A 19,565-nucleotide genomic window follows, 5' to 3' on the forward strand; every position below is an offset into this window, starting at 1 on the left:
CAGACTTTGAAGGAGAGACTGGATCAGGCCCTGGGCAATCTGATCTAGCTTTAGTGTCCCTGTTCATTGCGGGGGTGGTGGACTAGATGGTTCTCAGAGATTCCTTCCAACTCTAATGATTCTATGATAAACATGATATGAAGACAACTTCAACACATTCAGAGGGCAGGGAGTTTAAAAAAATACAAGTGCTTAATTAGTACAAATGCTAAATAATATAGTATATGTGGACATTTTTTAATTAAGGAAAAGAAATATTATATTGCTACTATTGTCCACCATGTCAGAAAATAACTACTTTATATTTGTCACATAAACACAATATACTTAAGATTCTTTACTGAGAACTGAAAGAACCACATACACAATGCTCTCTATAGACAAGATAAATTATATTAAACTCTGTCATTTTTTCAGCTGTACCCGATGTTAGCATTCCATTACAAAATCCTTCCAATTTTAACAACTATCTCTTTATTTAATTTACTAAAATTATCATGCAGAGCTTATTCACTAACATATATAGTTGTAAGTACTTCACTCAGATGAGTTTTTAGGAAATTACAGTGGTTTGCAGAAAAAAAGAAAACATTGTCATTGCATAGTAAATTCCATAAAATTAGTCTGTTACAGCAGTATTATATTTGGATATATATATATATATATATTAAAGTCATCTATTAAGCTCTATTAATTTTATACATTGCCAGCTAGAAATCTTTAGATTTAGCTCCTTCTGTGTTTTGGGCTGTTTTTCCCAATACTCTTTGGGAAGACTATTTTCTGTGGGCAAACATGTCAATTTGCCTTCTACTAACAGAGAAAGAACTTAATTTCCTTTAGGGACAGCCTCTGCCAAACTGCACTACCATTTTGGCATTCTTCAAAGGTGTGTTTTTGCTTTTCTAAAGAAATATGAAGATGCTTTTCTTCAAAAAATTTGAGAAGAGCTCAATTCTTTCCACTCCTACTCTGTGAACTATGAGCAGCACAAATCCACCTGACAGAACAAGGACTCCTCCCTAATTGTAATCTTGTTTCATGACCTGTATAAATCCTGCTAGCCCCCTAAGCTTTCTGTGATGCTCTGGCATTGGCAAAGTTTCACCATGACACTAACATACAGCTGCAGATAGCTCTAATTCTGGCCAAGCCAGGATCTCCCAGCTATTGCTTTTGTAGGAAAGCAGAGTACTGGAGAGCAATAACAAATGAAAAAAGTTAGCTGCCTGTTAGGCATATAAGAAAACATGAAAGCATGAAGGGAGGTCAGAAGGAAGATAAAAAGGATAAGAATTCTTGAATTCCATGATACCAACTTTTCCCCTGGGAATATACTTGTTAAATGTTACAAGATAAATTAAAAAGAAAAAACACCTCCTATCATAAACAAACCATGTAAACAAATAATTGAACCCCAAAAGGACTACTCCAATTAATTTAAAGATCAATGGGCAGAACATGGTACTTGAAACATCATAGAATCATAGAATTGCTCAGGCTGGAAAAGACTTTAAAGATCAAGTCCAACCACAACCTAACCATACTACTCTAACTCTAACAACTCCCCACTCAATCATGTCCCTGAGCACTACATCCAAATGGTTTTTAAAACACATCCAAGGATGGTGACTCAACCACCTCCCTGGGGAGCCTATTCCACTGCTTAACAATCCTTTCTGCAAAGAAATTTTTCCTGATATCTAACCTAAAGTTAACCTCGCACAACTTAAGGCTGTTTCCCCTCATTCTGTCACCTTTCACCATCATTTGGATCTGAGCCATATAATTCAAAGGGCTTTGGGATAATAAAAAAAAGACAACAGGATTAAAGCAGTCTCGGTATGGATTTTATGTCTCTTCTAGTAAGTCTGGATTGGTCACAGAAATAATACTACTCATATCATAAGCTGATGCAAGCCATAAATGTAGGTTGGATCTTTTAATATTATTTATTAGCTTAAGAGTACTGTGCACCAGAGAACACTGCTTTACTCAAACTGGTTAAAATCTCACATCAAAGCACTGATCATTTAATGCCTCAACACTACTTAAAACCAGCTGAGAGAATAATACATAAGACAGAAGAATACATAAGGTTTGTTCCTTGCTCTCAGAAATAGCACAAGTTCTCCACCCTTCAGAGTTAAAGATCTCCTGAGCAAATATTTCTTAGCTTACATAATTCTGATTTATGCCAATACTATTGACAATGCAGATGTCACGTCAGCTTGGTCTGCTAGTCAAGTTGCATCCACATACAAATCAGCAAGAGTGGACTTAGGGCACTATGAAACTATTTAAACATCAATGCTAATGATGTTTAATATATATATACTATATAATATATATATTATATATATATATATATATGAGCTAATATATATATATATATAGCTATATATATATATTATATATATATATTATATAGTATATTATATTATTATATAGTATATTAGCTCATATATATATGAGCTAATATACTCAAAATACAGAACTACAATTGGTGGTTTCACTCTGAGTTTGTCTGTGCACCAGTTTGCTTTTCTGGCTCCTTTCCTGGAGTCAGGAGACCATATTTTGACACTTAAGACAAAAGAGCATTAGGATGCCTCACTAAAAAAAAGTAGCCCAAGACAGCAGATTATAAAGAAAAGCAAAGGTGAATGAAATAGACAAATAGCAGCAAAAAACACAGTGTAACAGGAAGACAGAGACATCACACAAAATACGGTTAACAAGGATGCTTTCTCTTAAAGACAGAAAGAGGGAAACAACAATAAACGGGAGAAGAAAGCAAGTTTGATAACTCAGAGACAACAGAGAGATAATGAGCAAAATATAAAAAGGAAAACATCTATGTCTTCATCATTATCAAGTCTCCTAAATGTTTCCTAAGAAGTCCATTATTGGAGCTGTAAGAATATCCGCTTTTCTTCTAGAAGGGTGAGAACGTAGTCTTCATAGTTAGATACAGCAGCTATATAACATATCCTGAGCGCTTTAACATGAAAAAGTGAACAACCAGCTAAAGGTAAGTAAGAAAAATATCCTATTCTTAAGGTTAGCATCTGATTTCTCACTCTGAATACTTCACCTTCTGGTTTCTTCACTCTTATTTGTTTTTGTTGCTCTTTAACTTATTTGCAAACAAGCCTGATGAAAAGTAATGAGATATCCTTTAAGTGCTATGATAGGCAATTAAAATTGCTCATTACATTTAAGAAATTAAAGAAAAATAAAAATAAAAAAACGAGATCATATTAATCACATTCTATCGAAGTCTATCTAATACATAAGAAACTAACTTTTGAGGTTTATTTTCATTCCCAGAAAGTTCAGAGGTATCTTTTTGAAATCATATTTCAGAAATTATGTTTTCAGCAGAGCCTATCAACAAATAAGAATTTTCAGTAGAAAAGAAAAACAAAACAGAAAACTAAATTTGTTAGTGCTTAAGAAAGATAGATCTAATTGTAGTAATACTTCTAGAACTAATTTAGGACTATAAACAATTATTGAATACCACGAGGCATATTTCAAACTATGCATAAAGTGAAAGGAGAAATATTTACTCAATCATACGCTAAAACCTACTTCTCCAATTCTATATGCTACAATAGAACTATTGGCCTGTTAATTAAAATACATACATATAAAAGCACATACTAGTAAAGTGTATCGAAGTAAAAAACAAGTACTCAAAATTGCAGTGCAGATATTTACCTTGATAGGTTGGCTAATAGGTTGACTTTAGAACACATTCCTTTTTTAATATTAGTAGCTAACATTAATGTCTAACTAAGATTTAATAGCTATTGCTTACAAAGCCAAGCAAGCAAGCAACGCTAATCAAGTCACAAGTTGTTTTCATCCCATAAATGTCACATTTTTTGCAGAAAGGAAAGATACTAAGCAAATGTCACACTGTTCAAATTTTGAAAAATCTAACAAACATGCAAGACAGAAGGTCCAGCAGCTAGAAAACCACAAGGTGATTGTTCCTTGGCCTGAACCCCAATTTACTGAACTAGAATAAAAAGCCTTGTTAGTTCTTCATTTTATCTTCTACTACTACTTTAAAACAGAAAGAAAGGGGTCATACTCTGCAGCAGCTGTTATCAACTGTTCATTTTGGTATTTCAATAACCGTTAAAGGTCATTGTTAAAAACAGTCTATTTGCAGCTTGCTCAGTTTTTATTTTTAGTTTTCTGATTTCCTTCTACTTTAATATATCAAATCTACATTCACTTAACTAATAAAAATTGCCTGCCTTTCTCATAGAAGTGGCTAACAATGGCTAAGTGTTCACTGTATCCTCTCCCACCCCTCAACAAATAAATAAATAATCAGCTTTCTTTGTCAGCCGTTTAACATAAAGGTTTCAGAGTATGACCTTTGTTTTTACAAATGATTTTTATACTCTGGGAATATGCTGCATCATGAATTACTCAAAATCCGTGTTAAAGATTGGACAGATAAGGAAATACATCTGCACTACTTGACTTCAATTCTAATCATGTGCTTGTGCTTACTTAAGTATAGAGGTTTTGTGATTTGTTGGTTTGTTTTTGTTGTTGTTCTTAATCAATGCAAAAACAGGGCACTCAGCCACAGGTACTGAAAGTAAGGCCGGGAAACAGCAGCTATTTCAGTAGGAGGTTTGAAATAATATGGTTCTTATATTGCCATGGAGACAACATGTCCTCATGTTCGGTGTGACAGAACAGATGGCTAAAAAGCTTAAAACATAGACAGACAAGATGCAGACCTCTCCTCTATCCTATTTCCTTATTATTCTCCTTCTCTGATAAAGAGAAGTATGGTTGTAACACATTTGATCTGGCACCACAGTGAAGATTAGGTCCATAATAGGAAATGCTAAGTAACACCACTGGTTTCCACGATATTTCTCACAGTGTGGAACCTTGAGCTAGGTAACTAAAGAATATTGGAATAGAAAAATTACCATACCCAAGCAAAACACGTGAAGCATATCACTACTTTGCTTATTACCCAGATTTACCGAGAAGGAAAACAGTAGCAAAAGCAAGTTATTTTGAGGAACAGAAATTGTCATGTTAGACGTAATGCAACATTTGCAGTGAACTGTCCCTTGAACAGAAAACACAATTCTCCCTCACCAAGAGAGCATTAACATCTGCGTAAAGAACAATTTGTCATTTGATGAAAATTACTGTGACCGTTAAATGCCTTTCTATAGGTTTTTAACTTCAGCCTGGAGTGAGTAGGAATTTATTTTGAAAGAAGCAGAAAAAAAATTGAAAATGTTATCCCTTTGTGCTTCCTTCTCTTGTACAACACCTCCATGCCACTCACAGGTAAAATTGGGCAAACTAACACCAGTGCCTTGTGACGTTTCTGTCAGCATGCTGACCAATTGATCTAACAAAATATTGCTCTTTCCCAGGCCAGAGTAAGGACATTAAAAGGTTCAAATATGAAGTCACAAGTTCTAAAGAACAACCACCTTAGAATATACAAGTTATTCATATTTAAAGAAAAACCAAGATCCTTAAAAGTGACTGGCAAGTTTTGCAGGCACTCATCATTTACAGCTCTTCAAAGAGCTCAGAATTTAATTTGAGTTACTCATTTCTCTACAATAAGGTCACTCACAACATATACAAACACCACCACCATCAAAAGAAGTATCTACTGGTAACCTCCCCCATAGTTGAATTGCATTTTGTGAGAGGAGATAAGAGAATCTGAATTGTGAAGCCATGATTCTCACGAGCTGGCTGTAACAGGTTTATCTATGCCTTTAACAGAAGTTTGAGTTTAATTTTCCCTTGTTTCATGGCACAGCACTAAGTAAATACTTGCTTGAAGAAGCAGACGGTGAAAGAAATTGGCTTCTTTTTCACAACTACTCATACTAGGCAGTTCCAGGGCTTTCACAGAAAGTCCTTGCATATGCTACTTGAGAGATGAAATACGGGACTTGTTACAAGCAAGATGTGTCTAAATCACAGAGAATTTAAATGTAGGTGTGCAGGGCAGAAGGCAGTGAGGGAAGATATTAAACAACCTTGCAGCCATCCTAGCATTTTACTTTTAAGAAATGCTTCAAGGAGAAGCCAAATAAGAAGCTGGAATGAATACTGTTGTTAAGTCTTATGTAGCAATCAATAAACCAGAATTCTAATTTTACTTCAAATACTCCAAGACATCCTCACCTTATTATAGACAGCTGAGAAAGAGAGCAACTGCAAAGCTTCTAACTTATATTTGGATGTGCATATAAAACTGGTTTTAGTCTGCCAGCACGAGGTGACGTAGCTGCTGACAGACAAGACCAAAAATTCACAGAACTGCTGTATGTAATACATCAGCAGCGCTGGAGCATGTTTTGGATTACATCCTTATGCAGTATTTCTCACTATCTTACTGAAAGAGAAGGGAAAGTAAAAGCCAAGTTGTTGCACTGCTATTATAAAATGTTAGTGCAATAGGGCAAACAAAAAGGATTTGGTAAAAATTAGTCCCCCTTGGGAAGGAGAACAGGACATTGGAAAAAATGTTATGAACATTCTGTGGTAAAATCTGGGATAAGCATTACACTCTCCTGCAACATTTCATATGAAAACAAAAAGGTCACTTGTGGAAGACCATAATGAAATTAGACAGATGGAGAAACCTGGAAAACTGTTACTCCAGCCTCCTTTTGTGCAAGGTAGAAATTGAAGCAAAATGAGGGAATGAGATAGGAAACGTGCAGATGAGAAACATGAGGAAATAGGACGGAGTGCACTTCAGGAGAACAGGTAAGAGTTTCTAATCGTGCTGAAGAAGATGACTTCATGAAGTTTGAACTAGACAAGTTGAAAAGTTAAGAGGGGACTGTGCAAGAAGCAAAAACAACATAACTGATTTACAAATGAACAAGGTAGTGAAAAATAGTTATTCAGAGAAGAATCAAAGATATCTGGAAAATGCTGAATTTTAAACACGATTAAAAAGGCTTCAGTAATGATTTGCTTAAAGCAGCATTCAACAGTGAGGTTCATAGGTTTGGAAAACAGGAAAAAAAAACTAGGATTTTGAAAGGATTTCCCAAATGAAGATACAAGTGGATTTCATTTTGAAATTCAAAGTCTGAAATCAAGTTGTTGAGATTCATGGAAGAGCCAGTTTAGGTAAGGTTTCTTAAATATGTTCGTTATCATTTATTCTAATCCATGGTTACATCCTTAAGCTACTGCAGATCTGCAGGTATGCCCTTAAGTGTTTAGTTTCCACAGCCTTCACTTCCAGGGTTCTCTGACTGAGTCTTGAATTTCACTCCCAGGGAGTTTGAACACCACATATGCATCACGTTCAAGAAAATACCAAAAACTGGAAATATTTCCTTTAAGTCTAAATGCAATACAAAAAAAAAAGCAATTCTGTTTCTTACGAAAGTCAAGCCAAGGTCAAGCAATCAGATAAAAACACTGTCAGGAAACCAACAGCTCAATAAATACAGCATGTTTTTGCTAAAAATTCACCCATATTTGTTGACTACCAAGATACTTATCTGTTGTTAGAAGCATTCCCCATCTATCAGTTTACATCTGTTTAGCAGGAAATATATTTCTGCTATCTCAAACAAATATCCTGCTTCTTGCAGCTCTTCATAATTGCCAGAGACAAGTCAGAAAAAACTGTCTATATCCCTTCCTTCCTTCTTAAAAAAAACTATTTTTGATATGCGGCAACTTTTGTTTTCATGTTCCTATGAGAATTAAAGCAGACATTCTAAAACATTCGCATGCCAAAAACTGGATTAAATTCCTGTCAGAATTGAACATAATGATTTTTTTTTTAATAATTTTTAAATTCTGTTTTGCTATGCAGTTTTATATACACATCTTTTAGCTACATTTTCTACGTAAAACAAGCCTAAAGTTTTAGATTTTCTTAACAGAAAAATATAAGGTTATTGGAACTTTTTCTCCCCAACACTGTACAGAAATTTAATACTAAACAATGAAATTCAGCTTGCAGGACAGATGCTTCCCTGAATAGTACATTATAGCTTTCAAACTGCAAATCTGAGATAAGCCTAGTCCTTTTGGATGCTTACCTAATCTAAGCCTAAACAATCTGAAGTTCACACACCACCAGTGATGAAACAGTGTAGTTAAAGAGATGAGAGCTATCAATACAAGTGCTACAGTACTACTACTTTAGTGGTGGTTTTTTTTTTGTTGTTTTTTTTTTTTTTTTAAAGTTTAAATAATTGGAGGTATATAAAGGCAGAACTTTTATAGACCCAGCACTATCAGAAGGAAAACACAAGGGAAATACAGACAGGGCTGGGTTTTATTGTTTTTTGTTGTTGTTGTTGTTGTTGTTTGTTTTTAATCTAATTACCATGTCATGAAGGTTAACATGACCAGGACTATAACAAGAGAGACACAGCAGCAGGTAGCAGCCCCTCATTATGCTTACAAATGAGCTGTGGTGTGAACTGGAGTGACCAGGAATTCTTTTTCTACAAATTCTTAAACAAAACAGAAACATTGCAAATGGTCAGAACCTGGGTATTTCAGGAAATAAAAACAAAAGGCTGTACATACTTAAGGAAGGAAAGAAGATGCAACAAGAGAGGAGGAGTAGACCAGAAGTAAAATATGGGAAATTTTATAACAGCACTGAATACTGCAAATTGCCTAAAATGAATAGATTTTGCATTCTACTTAAGTGTCCTTTTTAATCTTTTGATTACCCTAATATGTATAAAACTAAATCTGAAAGTAGAAATACATATAAATCAAAGTCTAACCAGGTATTGTAAGTAATATTTTAGATAATTCTATGCTGAACCATGTGGAAAATTCCTAAAAAAGCAGTTGAAAAGTAATAACTTTTCAGTCTAAAGCATTTGAGACAAATCTGCTCAAAGACAGGTTTTCAGATGCCATAGCACAAAAGAGGTTGAAGCTGCCATCTAACACGGCCCTACATTTACTGAAAGTTGCTAGATTCAAATCTATGATGATGCTACAAGTAACCAGAAGTGTGCTGCTCTGTGGGTATTTCCCATGAGACCAAAGATACTGCACACACTGAAAGTTACTCAAGCAAGTTCCATTTTTAACCTGAAAAGCCATTTAAATTTCAATTCAAATACTGTATTTATCCCCAATAGGGTCACTTCCCTTTCTCTTCATTGACAAATTGGTTTTAGCAGTGGTTGATTATATCCTATAGATCGAATTCAATTGCTTCTTAATACAATCCTCTGATTCCTATATCACTCACACCCTCAAGCCCATTTGTATTCATATAAGATCAAAGGTGATAGTTAGTAGGCTTAAAATATTCTAGGAAAGACCAGGGTTGGGTTGGGGTGGAGAGAATAGAGGGGTAGAGAGAAATAAAAGATCTTTTCACATGTAGAACTACATTCACCTTTAGTCAGTGTTCTGGACAGACCATTACCTCAACATCAGATTCAGGCAAGAAGAATTGGATTATGCCATGGCAACTGGCTGTTTTTCATCTTTGTTTTTCCCCCAGATACCACTGGCTATGAATGTGTCAACATTTCTTGCCTATGATCAGCCCACGATAAGTTACTGTGGAGTACATCACGAACTGCTTGCCCACAAGGCCTACAACTCAAACACCCAAGAAGAAGCAGCGGAAACACACCTAGAAACTGATCTGGATCTGAGCACAATAACAACAGCAGCACGAATCAAGGAACACAGTCAGCAGCTGGCTTAACTTATGGGGGGTTGGTGGTAGTGGTGATTTATATTTTTCCCTGTAGCAGAGGCTGCAACCAAATTCTATGTAACATTATCAAGAAGTGAGAAGACATAATATGGATTCTAGGATCCCTGTTTAATTTTTAAAAGATCCACAAAGGTTAATTGTTTCAAGTCTACAATTTGTAATTAGTTAAGTTGTGCAGTATTTTTTGACTTAAAAGTATGATCCTTGAAATGAATCTTTTTTCAAAACTCATCCTACCTGCCTGTATAAACTGTACAGATGTAATGTATTTTTCATATTGTAAAGTTTCAATTACCAAGAACAGCTGGTATGTACAGTACCATAATTTAATTACATCTTACAAGTTTCAGTTTCTAAAGTTTTAAATTAACAGAAGTTATTTCTTGTGTTATTCAGTTACTCTGTTTTGTAGGGATCATTTTATTACTGCTTTTGTGCCCAGAAACCTAGCCTAAAATTCTGTCCTTTGCAGAATATGCACCATTTTTACCATGTTAAAAGTGTAGAATTTTATCTACTTATTCCAGAAGTAATGTATTAACCAAAAGGATGATTTAACTACTCAGACGTCAAAGAAATTCTTGAAATACATAGCCAATTTTTCTTATAAATGAAAGCCAACAAAAATTTCACAGTTCTCCTCAGACTTCCCTGAATACATACAGCCTGATTTTTAAAATCAGAAAAACGTAATGATGAACAGTATTTTAAGAACAGAGTTTATATGTGGAACTGTAAATCATTCTTGATGAAGTTTTGTTAAGTCTCACTGCTCTGCAAGACAAAATGAAAAGGAGGCTTCAGTAGGCAGCTGTCTTTACAAAACCTGTTCTGAAAGGATGGCCTGCCACATCAGGTATTTAAGTGTAAAGATACAAGGGCCAAAACCTTCTTCTATCAGACAGTTGTTTACAGATGCAGTAACAGAAACAAGCCCTCAAAGTTGGAATTATACCAGTTCTAGAATATAAAATATTATTCAAAATCAAGAAGCCTCTACTTGGAAGAAAAATATGTTTATTTTGACCCAATGGTGAAGGTTCACAGTCTTTTAACACATTGACTCAAGAGGAAAAAAAAAATCTTTGAATACAACAAATGTAGTATTAAGTCTTAATGATTACTACATTGCTTATTTGTTTACCATTTAATACTGAAGTATTCTTATATCCCATTGTTTTGTTTTGAATCTTCAAGACTTCTCAGTGCTGTTTAACTTTTACAACACAACCCTCAAGACGTAATCATAAAAGATTACAGAAATTAGATTCATATTATATCATGCTGACTGGGTGAAATATGAAAGGGAACAGGAGCCTTCCAAAATACAAGAGAAAAATGTTTCATATGGTGAAGCAACTTTTTTATAATAAAGAGAAATTATATAACCACAATATATTTTTCTGAATGTTTATCTCACCATATTTTCATGTAGCTTCAAAGCAGAAGTCTGAAATTTAAAATTACAGTTCAGCTCTTTTCACAAAATCTAAAGCAACTATAATGAAAAACAGCTTCAAAATATTGTCAAAAAATCTTCATTCGCTATCTTTGAAATGTCAAAATTGTATTGTTTATTTAGCACTTTAGATTTTATAACATATTTTGCATAAATTATTTGCTATTCAAAACATTACTTGTCTTTCAAAGACTGATCTTAAAGCTCAACGTTTCAGTTTCTTATCTTTAGTATGTGTATTCTTGAATTTCTAGTCATTGTCTTCAGCGCTGCAATTTCACTACGCATAGTTTGAAAATACTTTGGTAATTATAAATGGAGAAAAAACGCAGGCATAATTCTGGAGCTGAGTGACATTTGTACTCCAGGAAGAAGTGAACTGCTTTATTTCAAAATTATTTTAAAGTTTAATGCTCAGTCATTCTGTTCAACAAAGTTGGTCTGAGCTGTTAGGCTTCAACATCATCTTATTTCAGTTACTCTTACTCTATTCTCATTCTTTACTTTGATCCCCTGCCCTCACAGTGTGAGTTTAGTTCTGGCAATGATGTTATTACTCAAAGTACACAGGTGATTAAAAGCTCCAAATACTTCTAATTGGTGAAGAACTGTACAACGGGAATATTTTCTATTATTAGACTCTCTAATGAATTTAGGGCCATGAGTTTTCTTATGCTAAGATAAATTATTTTTGTCAAATCTTTCTTACGCTAAGATAAATTATTTTTGTCAAATCTGGTTGAAGAAACAACTGTGTACACACAAACACTTTTACGTAACACAAATGTTTCTCCCTTTGCTACTTTCTCCTCATAATGAAGCATATATTAATGGCATGTCTTATACCCCTCCTGGAAGATTTGCATTAAATCGAGATATCAATTGAAAATGGAAGAAAAACAAGGTGACAAATAGCAGCAGCACTATCTCAGTCAATTCCTTGGGCATTTGTAACCCAGCTCGGCCCTCTGTAACCCAGTTAGGTCTTTGATGTCACGTTTGCTTCCGGTGCCCTGACAGACAGACACATCTCCCTTAGTCACAAAATGGAATACATACATACCCACACCAAATGAAGAGCGTTTCTATACCTATAACTGAATTTTGTGTTTTTTGTTTTTAAATGGACTATGTCAACCTGGAACTTGCTATTCTCAGCAGGATGGAAGTCTACAAGGAATTAAATGTCAGGTAAGTATCTTCCCAAAATAAAGATACAAAAAAAAAAAAAAAAATCGGTAAAGCTAACCAAGATAAAAGACTTACTCTTTAGATCCTACTTTAGGTGTATGAACATTGGTTTCCAGAATATTACTGTTGGCTATATACTGATTTGGACCACAAGGAAATAGTAAATAGAACAAAAAATGAATCATATAAAAAAGCCCTAGTGCTATAATATAGCAGGAAGAAAGTAGGCTGAGCCTGTGGATTCAAATACTTACTTACAAGCAAGTTTGATATAGCATTTCCCTTTGCAATTAGATTCATAAAATAGAAATAGATGTAGCTAACAATACTAATCTCATTCTCAGTTAAGTGATACTATGATACCTGGGTAAACTATTCTATCAAGAAAGAGCTGAACAAATTTATTATGCTTAAAATATACGGATTGATAAATAGGGTAACCTCTATAAATACAAACCAGCCAATTTTAAACAAATCAATAAGCAACAATTCACACTATCCATCAATGGATAGTTGTTATACAGTAGTTTACAGAACTCAAACAGCCATTGGGAAGTTGAGCACAAGTATTTAAATGAAGGCCTTCCCTAAGGAACAAGGTATAGATGAAGATTTATGATTAATCTGACAGATCACCACATATTGCAAAACACCCTAAATACATTCTAAAATATTGAAATTACAAACACCAAAATAACATCAATACAAATAAGCAAATGGTTGTTTCAATTAAAAAGTGATCAAAAATTACAGTATAATATTTTATACAAGCTATTTCCAAGGAATATAAAAATAAAAGCTAGATAATGATCGAGATGCATCACAAATGGCAACATACAACAAACTACAACAAACATGCCAGCCTCAGAAGTTGTGTACTACCTTGCTGTACTTACAACCGTGTAGGTTCCAGCATCAGACATTAATGTAACTCAGAACGCTAATGCCTACAGCCCTGTTTTCCTCCTAAAGATTTTAGAGACTTTCAGTGGAAAAGCATGGGATTGATAACTCTAGCAAAAGTAATACTAATGATACTGTGGTAAGTTTTAATGAGAAACTGTGAATTAATTTATTTTTAATCCTTAACTAAAATTGATGTCAAATGACACAATTAAAAGGTTTCTCTGAGATCCAAAGAATGCACGCAGCAATATTTCCCCAGAATGCCCCATCAGACATCAGCCATTTGTAGGGTAGGGACTTAGAAAGCCACAGATGGCGTTTTAATAGCTCTATGAATTTCCTGAGTGCCCTTTGAAGTCATAGGAATTTTTAATATTCATAAGTCCCGCAAAAAGTAAGTTTACTTTGACAAAAAAGTCACTTTTTCTTTGTTCTAGTACAAATGAGTGACAGTGTAATAGAAATATTTTTCACTTCCATATTTGACAAAGAAATAGGATTATCATATAATTAGTAATGACAGACTGATAACTTTCTGGTAGTTTGAATAACATCCATCTAGCCAGCATAGATATTATCTGAAAGCCCATAGACTTAGTGATCAGATTTCCCACTGGGAGCTACTTACAGTCAATATTCAGTACACCAGAAAGCAGAATAATTTTTCAACTTTCTCAAGTCCATCACAAATTTGAATGCGAACAGAAGAAACAACCGTGTTTCTTACAAAGTATTGCAAAACACTCTTCAACACAGAAATAGATGCATGAATCTCATTCCATGCAGGCTGGACTATGTGATTCATATCTAAAACAAATACTCTTTAAATGCCTAAAAAAAAATTCTAGCTTTTAAGTGAATTGATAGTGCTACGATAACATAAGGCCAAATTCTACCCTTCTGCTCTAATTATAGAACCTGATTCATTTGAATTATAAAGTTTCTGAATAAATCAATTTGAACATCAGAGTTCATGATTAATGTTATTTTAATGAATACCTAAGGAATTAACAGTTTGCCACTAGAACCTTGCTGAGAATTTTTATGTGGATCTGAAGTGCAGCATGTAAAACTGAAAATCCCATATGGCATAGAATTTAAAGTCTACTTTATCAACATCAATTTTGTATGCAAATAAATCATTCTTAAAATCATCTCTTTAGATGATTAACTACAACAGAGCACCAGTTGTATAACAGGAAAGGAGTCTGCAACATGTATTCATTATATGCAGTCCTGTTATATTAGAGATCTAATACAATTGTGAGTGCCACCACTACAGTGTAACACGTGTAATCATGGTCATTTACAAGCAAGTATTAACGTTGCATTCATATGGACTTTCTCTGGATCAGCATCACAATTCTATTAATATCAAATGACCAATGCAGACAAAAACTTATTGTAATAAAAACTGAAAGAATTGAAAGTTCATCATTTCAGAACAGTTTTTCCAGTTTCTATACAGTACTTCTCACTTTCTATTTCATAAGAAACAAACTTTTATGGAGGATGCAATTCAGCAATAGCTCTATTTCCAAGGTAATCCCAAAGTGACTGCATCAATTAAATATATTTCCAAGTCAAATAATTTGGACTTCATAAATACATGGGCTGCTATAAAAGTAATACTTGCTATTTTATTATGTTGGTCCACAGCAGCAGAGGTGAAACCTTCATGCGAGGATTGCATTATATTTTGTTGCTGTGTTACAGATAGCAGCAGAGGGGCAGTCTGGCAAAACAGAAGTGAGTATGAGGTAAAGGTGTGGAACTGAATTCCTCCATGCAGAAAAAAAATTGTATCCATTCACATTCATTGATATTTGCTGAACCTTTATGGAGTCTCATTGAGATTAAACATTGGAAGCGCGCACAGTAAGGTGGTGGGTGCTGCGTTTCAGTAGTGGTGACAGTGAGTCATCACTTCTGCTGCTATACATGTTTTTTGTTTGTTTTTAAGTGAGTGTAGCATGCAAGCTTCCATGGAAAAAAAAAAAAAATAGGAGGCATTACTTCTGGAGTTTCCAAAATATCAAGTTTTCAAAAATATAAATACAGTGTATGTGAAATGACTAATATATTTTTTAAAAACAGCTTTAAGATGATAAATAGGGACAAAGTGATGCTGTTTGAGAATAAGCAGTATTGATTTAGTTCCTATTTCCATTTCTAAAACGTTAGAATTCATAAAAATTATGCAAGGAACTTACCTACTCTGGGCTTAAAGAGATTTCTATGCTGCATATTCCCTGAATCTTTCTTCCATTTCTTTATTTCTGCAAAAATAGTAGGAATCTCGCTGATAACTGGATCTCAAGCCAGCATAAGATCCATCGCTGTTCAGTCAACCTGTTTAAGGTTATCTTATCACTTAAATTTCAAGTGCCAACCGTAATAAAAATTGCTGCTCAACTCCTTGGAACTTGTTCATTCTTTCATTCAATATTTGCGTACATTTTGCCATAGAATTCTTCAGCTTCCACATTTCTCTAGCAGAAAAAAAACCTCTACCCACTGAAATTGAAAACGTATTTCAGATTATTTCTAGTAGACTATATTCTAAGATCCCCCTTATGTAATATGCAAGAAGTCTTATGAAAATTATTTCTACTGTACTTTTTACTGCATTTCAATTCTCACAGAAAGAAATTTTCTGCTTTCAGAAACAAGCATTAATGGCCTATTGTAAAGTTTTGTGCTGTGTCTTGTTTTAAAAAAATTCTACAGGAAGAACTTATGCAGAAATACCTTTAACACCACAAAACTATACTAGTCCTGGAATAAAAAAAACACAAATTGGTAACTAATACCTAAAATAGCAATTTAAATGCAAGTATAATTGTACGTCACTTGTGAAGACAGATGTAAATAAAGGGGATAGAAGATATTTCGAATGCAACTAACTTATCCTGCAGAAAAAAACACAGAAGTTCTAAACAATTGTATGGAGCTAAAGTTGAAGATATTTTAGGTTGGGTTTTAAAAGGATGTACAGGCTGTTAAAGCATTAAGAGATAGAAGTATTCAATTTAATTCTGGACTGAACACATAGAAGCAATCAACCTGATCATGAAAAAGACTTTTGCCTTCCTTGCTAATAAAATCGTTTTTCTTCAATTTTTTTCTATCATTAAATATCTTCTGTACATCTGAGTAATTAGTAGGACAGCATCATATAAATGATTAAGAGTGATAAAGTTGGCCTTATATGCATGAACCGGAAGCAGTAAGACCACAGAGAAAAAGCAGACAGACTATCTACAAACACTTACATCTCTATTGTCTAACTATTCTGAGAGGCAAATAAACATATCAGAGATTCTTTGTTAACAATCGTTACTGCTATTGACCTTGCTCACCTAAGAGTTTAGAGAAACCCAGGGAAATGGGAAAGTAAATCAAAGACAGAATTAGAGGGAGAAAAAGAACTTTTCATGATGTACAGACGCAAAATCTGCTCGTATGAAAATCCAAGTACGTGGAGCCATGACAATACATAATGTTTGCTCATCAAAAGCAGACAAAAATCTGATACAACTTAGTGGCGTACTTTCCCATTAAGAGCACAATTTTCAAGACTAACTCATAATGGAAACTTTGGAAAATAATTCAAAAACTAAGAACATGTTATAAGAGACTGATGCTTAAATTATAAATTGTGGCATTTACTGATGTATAATCAATGAACGTACAGATGTTATAATTACAAAATATACCAGAGAGTTTAGCTAAGCAGTTATTATGCGCAAAGAGAATAGATAGAATGCTTACCCGTATCCTGGGCTCACTATGAAACTCCAGAGGAGAAGATCTCCAGAAGAGATCCTTCCCCACTTGTAGTCAGCCCTTAAATGGGTCTAGGAGAGGTGAGCCAGGCTCCACCCCTTCCTGCAGCACAGGTGAATTGCCTTCACCTGTGCTCCCAGAGCTGACTCATTGCTCACCTCAAGTGAACAATCAGAGGTTCAGGCCATGACTCAGCAGTTCCCATGTAAGATTTCAGCTTAGTTATCAGTTGTAAGTTGCTCCTTTTCTAAGTTTTCAGTTCTGTCTGCCAGACATTAAAGATAAATAAGCAAAACAGCAGTTAAGAATGAGAAAAGGGAAGTGCTAACTGCCAGTAACAGCTCTTGAGATCCTTATAGTTACTACTTGGGCAGAAAGACAATATCTCCTTTAAAGTTGTCCAAAAACGGATCATTTCACTGGAAACCATCTTCTACTACACCACAAACTTTGCAAAATACATCCAATTAGATTTTTTTTTTTTTTTAATCTATAGCAGGGGGAGATTAATAGCTAAACATGAGGAAAGGTAAAATAGGAAACAGTAAGAGAAGCAGACATAAAATGAAGTTCCCCCCTAGAGGGGCCTTGCTTTGGCAGGGGTTGGACTAGAAGATCTTCAGAGGTTCCTTACAACAATTCTGAGATTCTGTGAAAAGATCTGGCTGTGAATAATTTCAAAGAACTTGACCAAAGTATGACACTGGCCAGCATGGTAGTGGGCTAATAAAAGCAAGTAAATTGGAAGTAATGAAAATAGGAAGGTACAGATTAAACTGCTTGTTTACATTAATCAGATACAATCCTCTAGGGGGAAAATAGTTAACACAATGGCATCTAGATTCAACATGCTGTCTACTTCATCTGCCATTCAGAAGAAAAGGCAAATAAGATGTTATGTTGCATGAGAAGGATAGGATAGTAACACACACATACACGTATGGAGAGAACAGACAGACAGAGAGAGACTGCCATATGAACTGGTGGCATGTTTTCAGATAGAATACTTCTGTTTTTAGACATCAAGGTAGATACATTAGTTTTTCTTTTAAGAGACATAAAAATGGCTCTTACTCTGTGGAAATAAGTTTCAAAACAGTAGTTTTTGTTCTTGTTTTTAATGCATCTTTTGTCTTTTGTAAAAGCACACAGAAAAAATAAAATGCTCTCAAAATTCATATAAAAATCATAGCTTTGCAGTCAGATATACATGATTTAGGGATGATGAGGCAGACTTTATGGGTTGAAGAATCTTATGAATCTTTTCTAATTTCTTTTGGGGTAGAGTGAAAAGGGAAACTGTTAAAGAAAAAGATAGATTATATTAGCCTGTAGGTAATAAGGCTCCTTAAAAGGAGAAGCAGCATAGACTGAATAGTTACACGCAATTTGAGATGAAAGGAGCCATATAGAAACTAGTTCTGGTCAGAAAATTCACCTGCAACAAAATACTGATAAATAACGAGTGAGGAAAACGGGATGAATCACAACATTTTATTCAACTCCTTTCTTTTACTAGTTCGCTGAGCTTAAACAGTAAGTCAAGCCAGAACTTTCTCTATAGAGTGCAGAAACAATGAAATAGCTTCTGCCTTGCAGAAATTCTTCCATCTTGCATGAATGTCAGTAGAAAAAGAAAATAGCAAAACTGCTTAGAGGAAAAGTGAAAACATCAAAGAGGTCATAATTTCATATTATAAAAAAAAAAAAATAGCATTTTAAAAAAGTATTTTTTTCTAAGAAAGGTATAAGACATTGTATTGCATGTGGGTGTCTGTCAATATAGGCAACAATGAAAAGCACAGCATTAAGTATTCAGCAAAAAAACTATTCTCTTTAAAAAGTTGAAAAGAGCCGTTTAAAAAGATATACGTACCAGACACTACACAGCTCTCCTTTTTATATCCACAGAAATAAGTTTCACTCTAAGAAACAAAGAGACTTTGTAGCTCCACTAACGTCAGTTCAAGTTCCACCACTGGCCTCAGCAGATTTGACATTTAAAAGTAATTGGGATTTTGGCCTTTCTATAGTTGAGAGTATTAGCAGCAGAGAGAAGAATTAGAGTTTTATTTAGCACAGTTTGAGAAAAGCAATAGCCACAAACATTAGCTAAGCACACAGTGAAGTACTTGCTGCAACCTTCTGAAATTTCTCCTATACTTAAAAGCATATTTAATGAGAAGAACATCTCCTTCCAACTCATACTGAAAGAGCCAACCCATCCAAAAAGAGATTTAAAATCTGAAATTAGAAGCCTTTACAGTGATTGGTCCCTCTCAGTCAGAATTGAGATGGAGTCCCCTCTACCTTCTCCTAATGAAAAGTAAAAGACTTCTGGCCACTGAAGGTAAACCATATCACAACACAATTGTGTAAGAGGAAAAAAATCTATTCTGCTAGATAAAAGAAATTAAAAATCAAGTGTTGATCATATAATGCCTCCTCTGCTCATAACATATCCTT

At 34.4% G+C, this 19,565-nt stretch overlaps 2 protein-coding genes across 7 annotated transcripts in view; one reads left to right on the forward strand and one right to left on the reverse strand.

Moving 5' to 3' along the window:
* Positions 1-11,148, forward strand: part of LRRTM3 (leucine rich repeat transmembrane neuronal 3) — an 83,912-nt gene extending 72,764 nt beyond the window's left edge. For both annotated transcript variants that reach the window (XM_085230256.1, XM_003207873.5), the window contains one exon: positions 9,533-11,148. In XM_085230256.1, coding sequence (XP_085086382.1) covers positions 9,533-9,742 — 210 coding nt within the window. In that variant the 3' untranslated portion in view covers positions 9,743-11,148. The remainder of the gene's footprint in view (positions 1-9,532) is intronic.
* The window catches only part of CTNNA3 (catenin alpha 3), a 422,209-nt gene that overhangs the window by 287,409 nt on the left and 115,235 nt on the right, over positions 1-19,565 (reverse strand). The gene's annotated exons all lie outside the window — the stretch shown is intronic.

The sequence above is a fragment of the Meleagris gallopavo genome, chromosome 8, assembly GCF_905368555.1.
Source record: "Meleagris gallopavo chromosome 8, MGAL_WU_HG_1.1, whole genome shotgun sequence".
Taxonomy (NCBI): domain Eukaryota; kingdom Metazoa; phylum Chordata; class Aves; order Galliformes; family Phasianidae; genus Meleagris; species Meleagris gallopavo.